The sequence below is a fragment of the Xyrauchen texanus genome, chromosome 10, assembly GCF_025860055.1.
Source record: "Xyrauchen texanus isolate HMW12.3.18 chromosome 10, RBS_HiC_50CHRs, whole genome shotgun sequence".
NCBI lineage: Eukaryota > Metazoa > Chordata > Actinopteri > Cypriniformes > Catostomidae > Xyrauchen > Xyrauchen texanus.
The window spans coordinates 13,355,816-13,377,240 of NC_068285.1; the positions used below are offsets into that span (position 1 = coordinate 13,355,816).

General features: G+C 38.1%; 2 protein-coding genes across 2 annotated transcripts in view; one reads left to right on the forward strand and one right to left on the reverse strand.

The window, feature by feature from the left end:
• Positions 1-21,425, forward strand: part of LOC127650920 (zinc finger protein 449-like) — a 451,526-nt gene that overhangs the window by 373,628 nt on the left and 56,473 nt on the right. The window lies entirely within an intron of this gene.
• LOC127650912 (glutamate receptor ionotropic, kainate 5) overlaps positions 6,888-21,425 on the reverse strand; it is a 144,212-nt gene continuing 129,674 nt past the window's right edge. The window contains exons 18-20 of the mRNA XM_052136565.1: positions 15,799-15,927; positions 11,800-11,921; positions 6,888-8,174 (exon numbers count right to left, since the gene is read on the reverse strand). Of these exons, the coding sequence (XP_051992525.1) occupies positions 7,572-8,174; positions 11,800-11,921; positions 15,799-15,927 (854 nt within the window). The 3' untranslated portion in view covers positions 6,888-7,571. The remainder of the gene's footprint in view (positions 8,175-11,799; positions 11,922-15,798; positions 15,928-21,425) is intronic.

Consider the following 21,425-nt stretch of genomic DNA (forward strand, 5'->3'; position numbering starts at 1 on the left):
TTAACCATTTACAAAATAAAAAATGTAATCTGATTACTTTACTGATCATTATTAATTAAAATTACTTTACTTTTTAATTTCTTTCTAAAAAACCCTTTCTGCTCAAATTTAAAATAACATTGAAAAAACATTTATTATTTATAGAAATAATATTTCTATACTCACACTCGGCACCACAAGTTTCTCCCTTACAATTACTTGCCGGGGGGGTGCAGGCGAACATAAAAAAATATATTTTTTTAATGTATTCTACAGGAATAATTTTATTTTAAAAACGTATAACAATGTGTACTTAAAAGTATAGGTGTGAATCTTCACTGGCCTCACGATTCGATTCCGATTCAAAGGGTACGATTCGATTAGAATACGATTCTCGATGCATCACGAGATTTTTCCCTTTCAGCTTTTTATTTAACAGCTGTTTTAAGAATCAGAACCGAGTCACATTACATAAACTGGCCTTTTACATTCAGTATGAGCGGTGAACAAAACTTAACTCACGTCTTTGTTTCCACATCTGTCTTTGGCGCGCAGCACTGCTCTGCCGTGATTTAAACTGAACTCAGAATCGATTCTGATTCTTTTGCGAATCGATTCAGAATCGTTTGAATATGAATCGCAATGCATCGCTGAAACGATTTTATCCAACGGCTCTACTTAAAAGTGATTACATTAATTGAAAGTTACAAACTGTAAACTGATTGTAAGATTTTAAAATGTAATACTTTACACAACAGTACTTTTGGACTAAAAGTAATTAGATTACAGTGACTAATTACACCCAGCACTGACATAATACAACTTTTCAATAAAGAAGATGAATTACATTCCACTATAATTACCAATAAATTGCTCAAAGGAGTTCAACTTTTTAAATGCGTTTTCTATAATCACAAATCATATTTTTGTCTTTCCCTCCAACACAAGGTACAACACATCTCATATCTACATACGGTATATATACTGCATATCAACCTACTTTAGGCAACTAAGACAAGAAAGGTGGTCCTATGTGTTTTCATAACCTACAGCTGGACTTGTCACTTTCAACACACTCTTCAAGATGTGCTACAAATAAATCTGTAGCTTTGACCGTTACCAGTTTCAATTTCGTTTTAATTTCTTTGACTTTCCGCGTGGGTGTCTTTGAGGATCTAGATGTGGCTTCACCTGTGGATTCTATACTACGTCAGCCCACCAGACATATGCTCTGGTTCTCCCTCTGTTTCCTGCTGTCAAGTAGCACAGCAGCTGCGGTTGCAGTATGTACAGTAGATCTTAATGAGCACCTTGTAATGAATGACAGAAACTGTACTTGAGAAACCATCCATATGATACATTGATTCCAAAAATGTTGGGACAGTTTAGAAAATGCTAATAAAAACAGTAAGGAGTCATTTGTCAATTCTATTCACATATATTGAAAGCAATGCAGCAACACACTATTTGATGTTTAACCTTACACGTGAACTAAATGGTTGATGTTGTTGTTTTATAAATATGCACTCATTTTAATTCACATGATTGCAACATGCTCCAAAAAAGTTGGGACAGTCGAGTGTTTACCTCCGTGAAACATCACCTTTTCTTCTAATAACACTTATTAAGCATTTGGGCTCTGACTACAAGTTTGTTAAGTCTAGCAAGTAGAATTTTCCCCCATTCATCCAGTATGCAGGTTTTCAGCCGCCCAATTGTAAGGGGCCTTCATTGCTGTATTTGTTTGCACTTCATAATGCACCACACAAGTCAGGACTGCAGGCCGGCCAATCTAGCACCTGCACTCTCTGCTTACGCAGCCATGCACTTGTAATCCTGGCAGTGTGTTGTTTGGTTTTGTCCTGCTGGAAATGGTGGGACATCCATGAAAAAGTCTAAGTCTGGATGGCAGCATATGTTGCTCCTAAAATATGTACACATCTTTCTGCATTAATTGTGCCCTCACAGGTGTGCAAGTTACCCATGCCATGTCCACTGACACACCCCATACAGACATGACAGACACTGGCTTTTGGACCTGATGCTGATAACAGCTTGGATGGTCCTTGTCCTCTTTGGCACAGATAACAAAATGGCTGTTTTTTCCAAAACTATCTGAAATGTTGACTTGACCACAAAACATAATTCCACTGCTCTACTTTCCATCTCAGATGAGACTGAACCCAGAGAAGTCGGCAGAGCTTCTGGACAGTGTTGATGTATGGCTTCTGCTTTTCATAGTAAAGTCTTAACTTGCATTTTTGGATGCAGCGGCAAATTTTGTTGAGATGACAAATATTTACCGAAGTATTCCAGAGCCCATGCCATGATATCCAATATAGACAAATTATTGTCTGAGGGATCAGAGCTCATCTGCATTCAGACGTGGTTTTTGGTCTTGCCCTTTACCCAATGAGATTTGACTAGATTCCTTGAATCTTTTAAATACTGTGCTCTGTAGAGGTTGAAATGCCCAAAATCCTTCCAATTTGTCTTTGGGGAATATTGTCCAATCAGGAAGACTCACAGACTTGAGTGAAATTTAAGATGACAATTATTTGATGAATATAAAACAGAAAATAATGTCTGTCTTTGGCGTAATGTTTGTCTGGCGGTCCGAAGAAGTTGTATTCGGAACCGTCATATCCTGCCGGAGATAGGAGGCAGGGGCGAGGAGCCTACCCCCGTGCAGGACGGGACTCAACTGGTGGTGGTGGGGTGGTGGAGGTTGCTGTGTTAGCACACTGAAACAGCAATATGATAGATTGTGAGCAGACTTATAAAGCAACGGCTTACATGTGATTGGCTGGGAATTACCCAACTAATGGTGCGATGATGTACAGCTGCTAGTCTTCCCGCTAGAACTACACTGCGCTTCCATTTCTCAAAGCGCTGGATTATTTGCTAAACGCATCTGTTGAAAAATTGGTGAGCCTCAACCCATCCTTGCTCTTAAAAGACTGCAGTAGGCTCTTTTGGAGGCTCCTTGTATACTATAGCATAATTTCTTCACCTGTTTAACATCCCGTTTCACATCACCTTATCAGAATTTATCAGATTGTTAATAGTCCTAAATTGCCCTCACTCAACTATTTTGGAGCGTGTTGCAATCATGAGTATATATTAGAAAAATTAAAATAAAAGTAAATTCACAAGGCAAAACATCAAATAATGTGTTGTTGTAGTGCTTTCAATCACATTTACAAATCACTCAATTTTGTTTTTATTAGCATTTTCCAAACTGTCCCAACTTTTTTGGAATTAGGGTTGTAAAAGCTGAAATACATAAACAATCATATGATATAGAAAGTGAAATACATAACAACCAACCAACCAAATGAATTATGAAACACACAACCATCCTTATAAAATAGGTGAAATATGTAGAGATACATATTACAGAAAGTGAACTACATAAATAACTGAATTTGGGAAATGTAGGTCTTTACAGGTGTTCTTTTGCAATAATCCCCTGGAGAATTTAAATGCTGCAGCAGTTTTTTTTAAGTCTGGCAAGTAGTATGCTTCACTGAAAACAATACCTTAAGATGGCACATTTTTTCCATCGCTTTACATTTTTTCTGATTTATGTCTACTCCCAGCTAATAGGTACCCAAGGGTGTTACATATGGAAACTATAAGCGAAATGACTTGTCATCACACGTTTTATTATATGCTAGTAGAGGCCCAAAATTAGTCATTTTGAAATGTGTCATGTTACACCTGAAGGCAAGCTATCAGTTGAGGATAGACCAATAACAACTGGAAATGTAGTCATGCATCTCTTTGGCCATTCCATGTGGAAAATGATAAAGGTAAGAATAAAAGGAAAAGAAAGGAAAAAAGACACACACACACACACACACACACACACACACACACACACACACGTTGTGTTTCCATGTTTTATGGGGACTTTCCATAGACATAATGGTTTTTATACTGTACAAACTTTATATTCTATCCCCTAAACCTAACCCTACCCCTAAACCTAACCCTCACAGAAAACATTCTGCATTTTTACATTTTCAAAAAACATCATTTAGTGTGATTTATAAGCTATTTTCCTCATGGGGACCGACAAAATGTCCCCACAAGGTCAAAAATTTCGGGTTTTACTATCCTTATGGGGACATTTGGTCCCCACAAAGTGATAAATACACGCTCACACACACACACACACACACACACACACACACACACACACAGACACACACACACACACACACACACACACACACACACACACACACACACACACACACACACACAAATAACAACCTTAAAACAGTTCCTTCTCTTGTAATTAATCATCAAGATGTTTTGCAATAACCAGAAGCAAATTTAGGGTGAGCTGTTTTGATTTAAGGTCTGTTCTGACTGGAGTAACATCATCCATTGTTGATCATTTTCACTAGTCATAACTTAAAGTATTTTATGAACTGTTTTCTGATTAGAGAACCTGTGAATGTACCATTTGGTCCAAACTGCATCCAACAGGTGCATTTTCAAAAATAGAATCTTGATTTGTTTCTGTTCTATTTTGGAAGGATTGCTCATTTTCTTTTCTTTTGAACAGTCTGTGCTTCTCCCTTTCCCACGTTCTCTCATTTTGCTGCCCTTATTTCACCTCAGTCGCCCAAGACATGTTCTAACACACTTCTTCAGCCCTCATACAATCTCAATGAACACACGATTAGTGAATAATGCTTCTTCCAGCCACTAGAGAGCAGTTATGTATAGATTTTGTTCACTCCATTTTCTTTCTATGTCACCATGTTCAAGTGCAAAAGCAAGACATCTGCACTGTTTAGTCATCTTAAGAAAAAATATCCCTTTGGCTGCATATGCCCTTATGTAATTCATGAGCAAATAACATCTCATGCATAATTCATGAGGAAATAAAACATCTCCACAGAAGACAGTCTTATTGGTTTGGAACATGACAGAATGATCATTTTCAGGGGAACTATCCCTTTAAGGACTTCAATAATTCTACATATTAGAAAATTAATAAAACAAAATATTAATTACCCAGTAATTCATTAGAACAGACACATCCATGAAGGTCAAAGGTCACAGTTTGATTCACTCTGTTTTATTCCAAATATTTGTCTATATATTTAACGAAAGAGGGTGACAGCCCTCCTACATTACCCCACATTTTTATTGGTATAATAATAACAATATAATCTGAATATTTTCTGCCTTATTTTCTTCACTGTGGGTGTGATTCGTCAAGCACTGGCATAGAAATCTCTGAAAATTAATGAGGAAATTAAAAAATCAGATTAGAATAAAAAATGATTGGATTAAAAAATAGCCTCATACCTCCTCTGTCTCTCTTTGACACACACAGAAACGCACGCACATGCACGCACACACACACACACACACACATTAAGCATCAACATATCAATGTTAGAATACTGGAGATCCTAAATGGGGTTGCTCTGTGTACAGTTTTTTTTTTTTTGTATTCAAAAGGATATTGGCATTTCACAAGCACCTAGACAGCAGCATCTAGTGCACTTCAACAATACCATTCATGACAGAGGCTCATTTAGTTCTGAGTAATGAACAACATCATTAATTGTCCTCTAACATAATCAAACAAATACCACTTCAGGTGCACAAAGGGTTTTCTGTTTTGTTTTGTTGTTGTCATTGTTCTGGAGATGAGAAGTGATTCTCTATGTTCTTACATTTTGCAAGCTGCAACAAATTGCAAATATAGATAAGCAGCTTACTGTTAAAGTCAACATGAAATCAGATGGACCCTTTTAACTTTCTAAATGCATGTTCTTGGTCTTTTTGTGCATGATTCATCAGTGCATGTAATTAAAGGTGCACTCTGTAATTTTTTCCCCATTAAAAAAGATTTCCTCCTATAGAAATTAATAATAATTTTTAAACATATATAAAATGCATGACCGCTCACATGAGATGAGGACTCTAGTCATATCAGTAACCTTATAAAAGCTGTTTTATTCTACATGGGGCAGGGGCGCCCTCGTGGGGGCTGCCATTTTAGAATCACATGATCAGCTGAATACTGCTTGCATAATCTCAGTAAACATCTTGTTATTGGACACTTTCACTCTTGGATTAAATTAATCATGGCTGATTGTGAACAGCGAATTTCTACAATGGCATCTGTAACTGAAAACTACAGATTTTGAATGGATCTGCATCCACACCACTAGGTGTCACTTTAAGTCCAAGATGTTACTGAGTGCACCTTTAATGCATCTCTTTGTAATCTTATAACATTCTCCACCTCTGAAACAACTTTTCTTTTCAGCTGATTTAACCTAGGATGCACTTGCAGGGCCAATAATGTTAACCAATAGCCAAATAGGTATTTAGGCAGTCTTTTAGGCAACTGTTTTAAGTGATGCAGCCTTTCCAAAATCTTGCCAATAGTTAATGCAATAATTTAATGCCTGTTATGCATTGAAATTTACATCAATAAAGTCAATGAACTATAGATTTAACTTTAGATTAGCATGAATAAGTCCTCCACAATCGACTGCAAACTCACATACTTGTCCGGCTCCATTCTGTTATGGAATGCTCACTTTGACAATCCAATGAATTCCCAATAGATCAAATCTAAAGGTCCTGTCCTACATTTTGTTCCCATTGAATATCCTACTTCACCAAGATATCCTATTACATTACGAAGGTAAACTGGGGTGTGAATTAATTTAGTAAGACTTTCAGGTAGGTGAATGATTGAAGACCAGGTGATATTTTGTTTCTCGAAGCTATACTCTGAACAACCATTCCTAACCACATCACCCCCCCCCCCACCCCCGCCCACAAAAATACAAAATTCTAAAATACATTTTCCTCACACACCGACGAGGGAAAAAGCAGATATTGTTTAAAAAAAAAAAGCATTATAAGATGGAAAAAAGCAGCTAGAAAGGAAAGGAAGCAAGTGACATTCAGGAATAGAACCAGATTCTGGAGCACTGTTTGTTACCCTCCCCTTCTCATTTTACTATTACAGAAAGAGAGAAAGAAAGAAAATTAATTTGCACCAAAGTCATATCAGTTTTATATGCACACATCGGTACAGACACTACGGTCCTCCCAGGACTGTAGTCCCCCATCACAAATCATGGAGAAGAGAGCGTAAGCTGCCCCTCTCCTGTAAAATTGATAGTCATCCGTTCATTTTCCCTCAGTTTTTCCCTTTATGACATGTTGCATAGCATACTTTCATGGGATATGCATTACATAGTCTCAACAATGTGCCAAACCTTACTGGCTTTCCCCGTGCCATTGCATGACATGGATTTAAATCGGACACTTGTAACAGAAATGGTTAGCTGAATCATCTCTGATTCGATTCTCTTGCTAAGATTCAATGAAGTTTGCATCAGTTTTTTGCAAGGACCTCAACTCCAAGAATATCCCATTTTTTTGCAGTATCCCAGAGGTCACTTTAACTGAAGGTGTTGACAGAGCTATTTATGAGTCTCTGCTTGGGGTGTATCTGCTTGACCTCCAGCAATGCACACATGTTACATGTATTTAATGTGTCAACAATGATTTCCTTAACACAGTCTCTTCCCATGGTCTCAGTCCTGCTTGCAGAGCAGATCAGTAGAAGGAGTTTTAGTTGGCGGTATTGGCCTTGGAGGGGGCATAGGTTTCGGCCTACGTGGACTGACCGAGTCCCCTCCCTCGCTGTCAGTGTTTGTGTTGGAGGCGGAAGGGGGCGGGGGTAGACGCGGAAGAGAAGACGTGGCTGATGTCAACGGTGAGATACGCGAACAAGACGACATGGAACGAAGGCTCTGTATTCGCCGACATTCCTGGCAAACTCGAACGTGCGTACAGCCACGTGGCGCTGCAGGTGGGATCAAAGATGATGGGTTATTCGAGACATTGACAGTCAGAGGGTCCTCCAGCAGTCGCTGAGGGCCTGGGCCCATTTCCACAGCACCCACTCCTGGTCCTGTTGTGGCTCCAGTTAATGACCCTGTCCCGCTGTAGAGTTTGCCATTGCTGAGACGCATCTCCCGGACAAGACGAATGGGCCTGGGAGCTCCTAAAGGGAGACGGGCTGGGTGGCGCAGGACACCCTGAGATGAGAGGGGGCGACGGCGCCGCAAACGAGAGTTCTTTTTACAGGAGATGACATTCCTGAATTCAGTCATCATTTCTTGACATACTGACACCTTAATGGAAAAATAGAGATCAGGAATTGTTGTTTAAAAGAAGAAAAGACTAAATTAACTGATGGGACTAGATTAAGGTGAAAAACATTATTACAATTACTATTGCTTATACTTAGAAACCAGTCATATATATGCACACAAAATAATAGTAGGATGAGATTGGCTTGGCGTGTAGGACCTTAGCTGCCTCTTGGGGCTAAAGCAATATCTAGGCACCAGAACATCATAGTGACATGCGGTGGGCTCTTGTAAATAAGGGCAGGGTACAGAGGCTCCAGAAAATCAAAGGCCTCCTTTACACCTGGCCATCGGAAAGCACCTGAACACATTAAATGCCAGGTGCAAATGTACTAAAGATGAATTATGAAAGGATTGTGATCAAATCACTGAAGCCACAATCGGAGGTGGTCTGGGACAGATTCTGAACACATTCATGGAATTTGAAGAAGAATTCAAATGTGTTTTCGTTATCCGGATACAAGGAATATTTCTACCATCGCAGCAATTCAATTGCCCCAACCAAGAGCACATATAGTGAACACATATTTTAATGAACTAACATAGAGAGCATTAATGGGGTGCTTAAGCTTTGAACAGCAGCTGTTTAATAATCTGGAAATAAATAATATATTGACAATATATTGAAAGCCACTGTTTGCATTGTCTTATCAATGCTTTATTCATCTGCCACAATAATGTAATGCATTTGAATGAAATATGTATTAAATATTTTACAGTATATTTATAATTATTTTAATATTACGTAATCATAATATACAATTTATTTGAAACCCCTCTACACCTACTTATTCATGCGATTATTTAATCAGCCAATCCTGTGGCAGCAGTGCAATGCATTAAATCATCAGGTCAAAAGCTACAGTTAATGTTCACATTAACCATCAGAATGGAGAAAAATGTGATCTCAGTGATTTTGACCATGGATTTCTGTAGGCAGATGGGCTACAACAGCAGAAGACCAAGTTGGGTTCCACTTCTGTCAGCCAAGAACAGAAAGCTGAGGCTAAAGTGAGCCTACCATCTGCATGTCGCAGCAGAAATCGAGATTCATCAGACCAGGTGATATGTTTTCCAATCGTCTACTGTCCAGTTTCGGTGAGCCTGTGCCTACTGCAGCCTCAGTTTCCATTTCTTAGCTGACCAGAGGGGTCATCTGCTGTAATCCAGTGTTCGACGTGATGTATGTTCAGAAATGCTTTTCTGCATAGCACTGTTTTAACATGTGGTTATTTGGGTTACTGTCACTGTCAGCTCATTAACAAGCTGTTTTCACCCAACTGCCGCTGGCTGGATGTTTTTTGTTTTTGGCACCATTCTGAGTAAACCTAGAGACTTTTGTGCATGAAAATCCCAGGAGATCAGCAGTTACAGAAATACTCAAACCAGCCCATCTGGCACCAACAATCATGCCACGGTCTAAATCACTCAGATTTTTTCCCCCATTCTGATGGTTGATGTGAACATAAACTGAAGCTCCTGACCCGTATCTGCGTGATTTTATGCATTTTACTGCTGCCACATGATTGGCTGATTAGATAATCGCATGAATAAGTAGGTGTACAGGTATACCATATAAAGTGGTCAGTGAGTATATTAGCCAGAGGGGACCTGGCTCCTCTAGCTGAGCCTGGTTCCATCCAAGGTTTTCTTTTCTCCATTAACTAACATCTTTTGGAGTTTTGGGTTCATTGCTACAGTCGCCTTTGGCTTGCTCACTAGAGGCCTAGAGTCAAATAATTTGTAAAGAATGATCACGTTTGTTTTATTTAAACTGCTCAATGAGAATTTTAAGGGTGTGTTCACACTTTTAGTTTGGTTCTCTTGGTCCGGACCAAAAAAAGAAAATGATACATTTAGTCCTGGTTTGCTTAGCGTTCATATTGGAATTTTTACACCAAACCTAAAGCTACAAAACCATAAGGCATAAGGATACGGTCACAACATGTTTGGACAGCTTTTATGACGTATATTTTGCGACGGAACTTGCCGAACATCCAAAACAATGCTGGCTGCTGGGCCAAGTATATATATATATATATATTTTACCAGCTGAGAACAAATGACGAGCTAATCAAATGTGTAAAGGAGTCAAAACAGCACCAGGAATACTTTCGTTGCCCACACAAACGAAGATATGTTGCAAGGATGGCTAACGGCGGTTCTGACGCCTGTACCGAACTGTAATAGGCAAAATAAACTATATGGCCAAAAGTTTGTGGACACCATATGTGCTTGATGAACACTTGATTTCAAAACCGTAGGCATCAATTTCCCCCTTTGCTGTAATAACAGCTTCCACTCTTTTGGGAAGGCTTTCCACTATACTGTATGTAGTAACATGGCTGCAGGGATTTACTCTCATACTTTTGGCCATATAGCTCCTAAGATGAGAAGAACCAGGTATGCTTGAGGTCAGTATTATTTCCTGTTATTGGTCTGTTTACAGTCTTTGGTCCATGCTGCATTCTCATATTAGTCAAACCGCACAAAAGTTTGTTTGGAAGCGGACCAGTCCGCTTGTTTGTTGTGCAACAAGGTTCAGATGGCAGCGTTCACACTTGTTTAAATGAACCACACTAACAGAACAATCGCTCCAGAGTTTGTTTTAATTGAACCAAACCTGCCAAGTGTGAACACACTCTAAGATATTACAAACATTACAGCATTATTTTCTGTAACTCTGCTTTGAAATGATGTGTTGTGAAAAGCGCTATACAAATAAGAACCATTTGACTTGACTAGATATATAGAATGGACCCTTTTCACACTTCCAGGATTTGGAACGCAGAAGTAAACGATTGCAGGGTAAACTCTGATAGCGGTGAATTGGAGTAAATGGGAGACCACTGCAAATATAACATCAAAAGAAAAACATCTATTGTTTCTAGAACTTTCCAAATTAAGGACAAAATCTGCATCTGTGGTAACTCATTTTTTAAAACTAATTCCAAGGTAATACAACACTTAGTATAATGTTAGTAATGTCACAAAATGGCAAATATTAAAAAGTTTGCTTGAATTAAGCTGCTAAATAAGGCAGATATGAGTCATCACAGTCTGTAAAAAGGGTCCATTATTGATATTTGAGGGCCTTTATAGAGGCCTTAAATATCCTATTAATTAGATTAATTAATTGGAATATCTTGTAATCAATTTGCAAAAAGAAAATAATTAATCGATTAAAAGTCCTTACATCCAAATTCTATCTGGAAGTGAAACACATGTTAATGCCAGGGTTAAAGGGGGCTTTAGATACAAATTGTGGAAGATTTGTCAGGCCAACTCCAAAATCGTGACTGCGAGTTTTGACAAAGCGAATTTTTATCCTTGATTTTAAATGCAAAAAAATAAATAAATATATATATATATATAATTGTATTTAATCAAATTAATGCTTCAATTAATTAGATAAAAAGACAGTCTACAAACGTGTAATTCTTTCATGCAACAAACAACTCATCTCAAAGTAGGTCTACATGCACTAAATTGTGTGAAATCTATATACCACAGAGTGACATCACAAACACAGATGACATGACCGGTTGGCATTGTAACCTACTCTTGAGTGTCTGTGGTTTGGGGCGGGGCAGGAATGAAGGCGTACCTCGTCTGTCTCGGCCGACCGGCGTGTGGACCACACGAATTCCATAATGGCTACAAAAACAGCTATTATGAGCCCACATATCAGCACCACGAATATTCCACCGATATTCTCCATACCTAGACCTGAAGAAAAGAACAACAATGTGGGTAAACACACATAAACCCCATTAAACACACACAAACTATGAAGGCATTCCCACAGGGATTTATGACATTCCCATTTAGAATTCCTGAGTGGTAGGCAGGAACATGCGGTATTCCTAAAAATTATCGGTGGGAGTTTGAAGTTTGAGAACAGTCTATGACTAAATTTGTTTGTTATTTTTTTAATGACACATATCAAGTACAGTTACCAGGTTCGACACATTTCTGCAAAACAGTTCTTTTAAACAAAAAGTTTGTTTCAGTTACACCACAATGCATAAATTACCTTGGAGCAGGTCCCTGTGGTGATGGGAAGTCTGACACATTGCTGCGAATCAGTTCTGTCAATCTGTTTGTTTCAATTAGGGATGTTAATGATTAATCAAAAATCGATACATTTTCGTTAATAATTTGATCGATTAAGCTTGGACAAATGCATTCAGAAATCATGACAGCAGACTTTGGTAAGTCTGTCATCCGCAGCTAGAGGGCGCTTGAAGCTGCATGTCACTTATCCAAATCACAGAAGAACCGCTCAGATCAGAGATGAAGCAGGCTCAATGTAAACCGTGTTGGAGCATTTCTTTATAAATGAACATTAATGTTTTCTGCTCACACTGTAAGGTATGTTAAGTACTGATTACACATCATGTTATGACTTAATTTCAGATAAAAATAAGTTAAAAGGTCCAAAATATCCCAAGATCCACAATGTCAAGTTTTAATGAACTCAAAAATGTATACAAGGTATACAGTATGTCTTGTATACAAGTTATTTTTAACAGTAGCGTACTTCATTAACAGTAATCAAGCAATTCACAAATTCATACTAAACATAGCCTAAAGGTAATAAAATACATTGAACTAAGAATATTTTTAAGAGGAAAATGCCAAAACGTCATTTAAATGATATTTAAACAGTAGGCTACATGCACATATTATTTTGAGTCATCCACGTGCGTTATGTGACATTAATGGTAACGATTAATTAATTAATTGATAGTTAAATTCCACGATGATCTATTATGAAAATGTCTGAAACTGACATCCCTAGTTTAAATGAATTGGTATAAAACATGTTATCCAGATATGGAATAATGGGGGTGCACTATCCCTTTAAATTTTGCGGGAATTGACAGTTTTGGACCTCACAGGAACAGGCTGGAGAAATCAGTCCTGCGCCGACCTCCAGAGTTGACAGTGTCTCAGAATTACAGACAAGGATTTTTGGCCATTTCTTACTTTGTTCTCTGATGACCAGCATTTGTTGCCAATTACTCAGATTCATTTCTTCACTTACAAACTCACAGATGGTGTGTTTGGGCGATAGTGAGAGGAAATGAGTCAACATTGCTAAACACAGTCACAAAAACGCAGCTCATAATATTTGACATTTTCTCGTAGACTTGTAAATAACCCTGAGAGACCGTAAATGTCATTTTTCTGGTGGAAATAAAGCATGCAAACCACAACAGAGCAATTAAAATGAATTGCACAAACACACACACACACACACACACACATGTTGTGTTTCCATGTTTTATGGGGACTTTCCATAGACATAATGGTTTTTATACTGTACAAACTTTATATTGTATCCCCTAAACCTAACCCTACCCCTAAACCTAACCCTCACAGAAAACATTCTGCATTTTTACATTTTCAAAAAACATAATTTAGTATGATTTATAAGCTGTTTTCCTCATGGGGACCGACAAAATGTCCCCACAAGGTCAAAAATTTCGGGTTTTACTATCCTTATGGGGACATTTGGTCCCCACAAAGTGATAAATACACGCTCACACATACACACACACACACACACACACACACACACACACACACACACACACACACACACACACACACACGTGTTTGTATACCTGCACACCACATGCCATTTTCTTTCCATTCCCCTTGGGCTAATGTGAGTTTAGTGAATGCAAATATCACATAAGGATAAGCAAAGTATTACCAGCACTGTGAAACAGAAGGATGTCATGTACTGCTGATATCGACAGGAAATCATAAATCCACATTGCCAATTTTTTGCATAATAATCTTTTGTTAAACAATAATCTATGTATGTCCAGGTTTGTTTGGTTATTCTGAAGAAAACATTTGAATATAAAACTATATACTTTTATATATATAGGAGTTGGTGGTGGTGTAGAGGTCTAAAGCAAATAACTGGTAATCTGGTAATCAGAAGGTCGCTGGTTCGATCCCCACAGCCACCACCACCATTGTGTCCTTGAGCAAGGCACTTAACTCCAGGTTGCTCCGGGGGGATTGTCCCTGTAAGACGGGCTCTGTAAGTTGCTTTGGATAAAAGCATCTGCCAAATGCATAAATGTAAATGTAAATGTTATGAGCTACTGTACATGGATTCCCAACAGCATCTAGGCTGTGTAACAAATTACACATTGATGCACATTTCTGTGTTTATATCTGTTGGGACTTCCAGTTTACATCTATTGCTATTTATATAAGATAATTATAATTACAATAGACAACCCCTAATCCCAACCCTTCTCCTACCCTAACTCCAAGATACACCTGGGGCATTCGCACAGGATGCATTGTTGTTCAAAAATAATATTTTATCTTGAAACAAAACTTCTTACAAACATAATGCTCATGGCGCAAGATACTGTAAAAAGAGTGAGAAGCAACGGAATGGCTAATGACATCCTTCTGATGCATGTGTACATAGGCCAACAATTGATGTAAGTGATACAAGGTATTTCTGAAAACATACTGTAGTTTTCGTCCTCTGTTTGTTTTTTTTAAAATCCTGTCCACACCAACAGCTTTTTAGGAAAACTCCCATGGGCATGGACAATGAGCTCCCAGCCCTATAAGCCCATTGTACAAAGGTGCCTGGATTTGTTCCTGGCAGGCAGCAGATTCCCACAATCCCATCCCTAACCCTAACCATATGGAGCCTGTAAGGCAGAGTATCCTGTCAGGAACAACCTCAGGCACCTCCCAACTTACGCCCACTTTTAAGGCGGTTGTGGCTCAGGTGGTAGAGCGGGTTGGCCACTAACCCCAGGGTTGGCGGTTCGATTCCTGGCCCACACGACTCCACGTGCTGAAGTGTCCTTGGGCAAGACACTGAACCCAAGTTGCTCCCAATGGCAGGCTAGCGCCTTGCATGGCAGCTCTGCCACCATTGGTGTGTGAATGTGTGTGAATGGGTGAATGAGTCACAGTGTAAAGCACTTTGAAAACCTCTAAGGTTAAAAAAGCTATATACTGTAGTGTTTACAATTTTAACACATTGCACCCTTGGCCCCACCCACTGGTACTCTGGAGTTTAATGTTTTTCTATATAACCATGCACTAGACTAACGGCTTTGACCATTATCATTCATCTCACACCACTTTTAAAAGACACAATGTCAAGTTATAACTCTAAAATTATATTCTTCTAAAAGAATATGAAATATTCTTCAAAAAAAAATGCATTTGTGTTCTGCAGAAGAAAGAGAGTCAAACACATCTGGGATGGCATAAGGGTGAGTACATTATGAGACATTTTCATTTTTGGGTGAACTAATCTTTAAACAAGAAATAAGATATTATTTAGTCTCCTATGAAACCGTATTCCTGGTAATGGTAACGTCTCCACAAGGTAAGTTCATCAGGTTTTTCTATTCTCCAGACAACTTTTCAGAAATGTTATCCCTGTGAGAACAGAAAAACCTGCTCACAGTCTTGCAAACACACAGACTCATACCTGAGATAATAAACGTCAATTAACAGAATGCGTCAGGACGTAATAGTGAAAGACCAGTGTGTTACGGTTTGTGATATTGAGCATAATATCAATGGTAACTCTTCTGTTCACCTTTAGCTCGATGGTCCTCCTCTTTAGGACACTTTCCTCCCTCCCACCAACGACGTTTCAGGATTTCTAATCTGTTGTTCTCCTGCAGTTGCAGCACACCTAACGTGATCTCATCTCTGAATGGAGAGCCTGAAACAGAGAGAATGAGAGTTACACTAGACAGGGGAAGATAAGCTAAAGCTAGCAATGCTACATTAAGGAGAGCAATACTATCTGTTTAGCTGTTTTCGAAGCGGCCATTTAAAAAAAAAATGTATGTCGCTTACAAGTTGCTAAATAAGAACTACAACAACCACAAGCATGTGAGTTTTAGTGCTTGATGAAACGGAAAACAGTTGTAGTCCATATCTAACAACGTGTTAGCAACATACTTTATTAAAAAACATGGTGGCTTCAAAATTCACGTTTGGGGTTAGAATGTGTGCAATTTATGTTGTAGAAGAAAACGTCCAAGTACCTTTATCACAGACCACATTTTACTAATAAATCCAAAACTGCCATTATGAAAACCCAAATGGAAATTCTGAGTGAATCCATGGCTCAAAAATGCTAACACCTCTTCTGGGTTTTTGGACAACAACCTGAACAGCTCTATACAGTACAAACAGTAATTTAACAGTCATTTTAATTAGTCACATTAGTCACACATTAGCCACTTTTATTGACAGGAATAGTGAGAGGCAGTAAATGACTCAAACTCATGTGACATGCATTAGCACCTTAGCTCAATGTATGAAACCTCTTGGTCACAACACATACAATACCTGCTAGGTTACAGCGCTGACTGCTTAAATCGGTCTTAAATCAACTTGGGGTTTTGCAAATTACTTGAATTAGCCAGAGTGTCAGAATTTAAATGAAAGTTATGACAAGACTTGTTTAAATTATATCATCCTTCATTAAACATCAGAGCATCACAGCTAATCATGTCATGCTATTAATGATGTGACATGAAAGGATGTATTCTTCAAATTAATAGATGTTCATATAAATTAGAGACTGCAGCTAGTTGAGATGAAACAGCTGTCACCAAATATTACTTCATTTTTCTTTCAAAGGTTGTGAAATATTCTTGAAAAGATTCTTGAAAAAGGAGCATGTGTACCTCTTTGCAAATAGAAAAGAAGTTTACTGCAATTCACACGTAAAATCTTAAATGTCTCAGCACGACTTACAGTATATTAAGCCCTGGAGCTTTATTTATAGTTGGCATTTATTTTCTCATTTCATGCAGGCTAAGAGGGCAAAGCAAATAGCTTTTATTAGCCATGTGCATTCAATTTTAAGAATACTTTGAAATCAAACATTATCGCTTCTAATCGGTTACTTTGGAAATATATTGCGACTTCTTACATTTAATAATCAAAGAATCCTTCTGGCCTGTTTTGTGGATATTGTGGATATTGCATTGCTTGGTTGTGATAACACTGTAACAGTGTCCGCCTATTAGAGGTGTGAATCTTCACTGGCCTCCCACGATTCGATTCGATAACGATTCAAAGGGTACGATTCGATTATAAAACGATTCTTGATGCATCACGATGCATTTTGTCCATCAATATCTTTCTTGTTTCAGTTTATTCAAAATGTTATTTTTACTCTCTATATTTTCCCTTTCAGCTTTTTATTTAACAGCTGTTTTAAGAATCAGAATGAGTCACATTACATAAACTGGCCTTTTACATTCAGTATGAGCTGTGAAAAAAACTTAACTCACTTCTTTGTTTCCACATCCGTCTTTGGCGCGCAGCACTGCTCTGCCGTGATTTAAACTGAACTCAGAATCGATTCTGATTCTTTTGCGAATCGATTCAGAATCGTTTGAGTATGAATCGCGATGCATCGCTGAAACGATTTTATCCAACGGCTCTACTTCCTATACTCGAATTGTTTCCATTGGAATCTCTTTTAACATTAAAGAGAATTAAATTACTCTATAAACTATTGGTAAGATTTTAGAAAGTCTGCATTAACTACAACAGTAGCCTCAAAATGCATCAGCCAAAAAAGTAAAGTTGTTTTCAGAAGTGGTGCAAGCTATTACAATTTGATGAAAGCAAAGACAAATAAACAAAAAAAAAAATATTTGGAATAATGTGTGTTGATGAATTGAACACGATAAGACCAGGAACATGTATTAAGAATGTAAACAGGGCAATTCATTTTGATTTCACTTCAATATTTAACACTCTAACTTCACACCAAGATCTAAGCGTGCTATGGAAGCAGATGGGGGGTTCTTTGAAGACGGTAGCTGCTCCTGTGTTCTCATTTCAAATCTAGTAACATGATCATGCGATTATGAGTGCATGCCAATATTTTGGAAGACAGTTTAGCCTAGTGGACAAATGGGCTGATCTTCCTGGAGGACGGAAGTTCAAAAACATCAAGCAGCATTGGTAATTTGCTCATCAATTCACTTACTGGTACAATCTTCATAAATGTTTCTTCTTCATCTGCCTTCAACCTTCTCTGAAGGTATTTGTAAGTGTCACTCCTTCACATGTTCCATCTCTCCATATATTCTCTTAAATCATATAATTGAATTAGCTTAGACAAGACTTTGCTCTATCTCACCATTTGCTCTTTTGGGCCATAATTTCCTCTAAGCTATTTTATTGTAAACATTAAAAAAAGACAACATGCATTTGTTACCTTAAAGGTGAAGTGTGCAACTAATGACTGTTCCCTCTGACCCATCCCCTTGTCTGTTTTCCATTAGCAGGATAAACAGATAGTCCCTCCAAAAACTCCACTGGTTAAGCCCCTGTGTCAAGGGGGTCGCACACCGGACAACATGGCGCATTCTGCTCTGCATCTGTCGGCGGCACCCAGCTGCGACTCCGGAGGCTGCTCAAATCTCTGCCACGCCACGGAGTGCAACTTGCACATTTTCCATTCAATTCCACCCAAATCATTATCAAAGAACATTTACTCTAGCGTTGTTCATTCTTGAATAAGGGAAAGCCCTTGGTAGCTTTTGTGTGTACTGTCTGCCACCTGAACCGCATCAACATGCCATGTTTGATTCCTGTGCCATGTCCTAGCCACAACGCAGCGCTTCTCATACGGTGTGGGACCTCCCTCAGGCTGGCCAGGATTTTCAACAACAAAAAAAACAATTTTTTTGATAGCACCACAGAACCTTATTATATTTGTACACTTTTCAGGGGAATTAACCAACAAATGGCTAATGTATAGTTAACATTAATTTGAAATTAAATAACACACTTCACATTTAAGGAGCTACATGACCCAAGTCTTGACATCTGTTAGTGTAGCATAATGCTCATTTTGATGTTTGCTAATTTTTATTTTTATACAGTGTTTACAAAACACTTTGTTCCTAGTTTGTCCTCATGCTTCCTCCATTTCAACTATTTCTCCATTCTTACCAATACCAAAAGTGGCCGGGGGAATTATATTGCAGGAGAAAAAGCAAACACAATCTTTAGCAAAATAATTGAGTCTTGTGATAAATAAGGCCATAACAACAGTATTTTGGAGCTGTACTGTAGTTGGACAACATTTTCAGAGCATTGCTCAGCTTTGAATGAATCTAGAGAAACATAATAGAACTATTAGCTTGCTTAGAAATCCTTTGAAATTTGAACAGTACTCAAAATCGCCACAGGACGCCAATAACACTTTTTCAACCAATTTCATTTGCACAGCTGGAAGTAAGGCCTCTTTTAGCATTATGCAATAACCTTCTAAAATGTAGGTTTGACAAGCCCTTTTAAATGAAGTCCAGAAAACACTGCTCGATTATTCCAATGCATAATGTAAAGCTTAATATAGGCTCAATTATCTCACCTAGCTCAACACTTTAGGTTTTCTGCTCCAGCTTTACACATAGTCACACCTAAAAGTCACTATTAAAGCCCTTTTAATATTAAATGCAAAGCACATACGCCATAAGTTGTTCCTTTCTTCACAAGCACCCCACGTTCCCTTCTTCTGTCAAGAAGTAATCACTGTAAATGCCAAATGTCAAAGACAAAGTCAGAATAGCTGTTTATCAAACGTTGAAGAAAGCAGCAAGCTATCAGTCTGGGAGAATTGTTAGATAGAAATGTGCAATATCAGAATACAAATGGGTACTATCATTGTAACAAGGCTTGGGTGTCAATATGGTGTTCTTTGGGCCAGCGTGGTTATTGAACTTACTACTTGAACAATAGATTATTAGATATGTCATTATGTCACCAATGGCATACAGGTTGATGATATGGGAATCGGGATAACCTATCTTTGCAAATCCGTTGGTGATGGTTATGGCGCACAAATCACACAATTTAGTTGTGTGTACTGTAATTTAGTAATGTTCTGGGTTCAATACAAGTTAAGCTCAATCAAAAGCATTTGTGGCATAATTTAGCACAAAAATGTATACAGACAAGTCCCTCCTTTTCTTTAAAAAATTGCGTTACAGTGAAGAACTCACAATGGAAGTGAATGGGGTCAATCTGTAAAGGTTCAAATATTTCCTGTTTCAGTTGTATAGCCCAAGACACAAACAACACGCATGTTAACATGATTTTAGTGTGATAAAATCGCTTACTAAATTTTTCTGTGTAAAGTTACATCCAATTTAACAACAACGCAACGTGTAAACCCTAAAACAACTGTACAGTTCAAATAATACACAAGTTTTAAGAGGAATTCATGTATGTGCCCTTATACAATTATAAGCTTCAAATTTGTGCCTTAAAACCCTCCAAAAAAGTGGCCCCATTCACTTCTATTGTAAGTGCCTCACCGTTAGCTCAATATTTGAATATTTTAAATAAAAGAAAGGATGCCACAAATGCTGTCGATTGAGCTTTACTTTTATTGAACCCAGACTATTCCTTTAACATCATAAAATAATTATATGCATCTAAATGCTTATAAAGAGGTTAAACTGAGAATTTGGTTTCTCTTAAAGGGGACCTATTATGCAAAATTCACTTTTACATGGTGTTTGAACATCAATGTGTGTAGGCAGTGTGTGTACACAACCACCCTATAATGATAAAAATCCACCCAGTCCTTTTTTTTAATCCCCATTAATCATAAACGTCACTTTGTACAGGCCCCACCCACGACTGTTGACGGACACTGGCGTTAATAAGTGAACATTACGCAACATGTTCAACATGTTTGTTTGTGTGTGTTGTTTCATTATAGCACATAGTGAACATTGTAACAGTGTTTGTGTGTGTGTGTGTTGCTCTTCCATCGTTGCAAAACTGCAGAAAAAAAACTCTAAAACAAATAAATACATTTATCAAATAACCATTCGGAAACTTCCTGGTTCATTCTCAATGTTGTTACTTCTGGTGGAGTCTCTCCCTCATCAGTGTCTGACTCCGGTTCAAACATATAGGGCTGAACACCACTATTTTCACTGTCAGTCATATTGCTTATGATGTCTAGTTATCCAAAGCAGAGATGTCAAAACTCCTATTCGGTACGGGGCGGGGAGCACCAGCTCATTTGCATTTAAAGACACACACAAAAACAGCTTGTTTTTATTCCCACACAAAAATGTGCATTTTCAGCATGGTATAATAAATGATCTGTAGGGCATTTTGAGCTGAAGACACATTCTGGGGACACCAAAGATTTAAATGACATCTTGT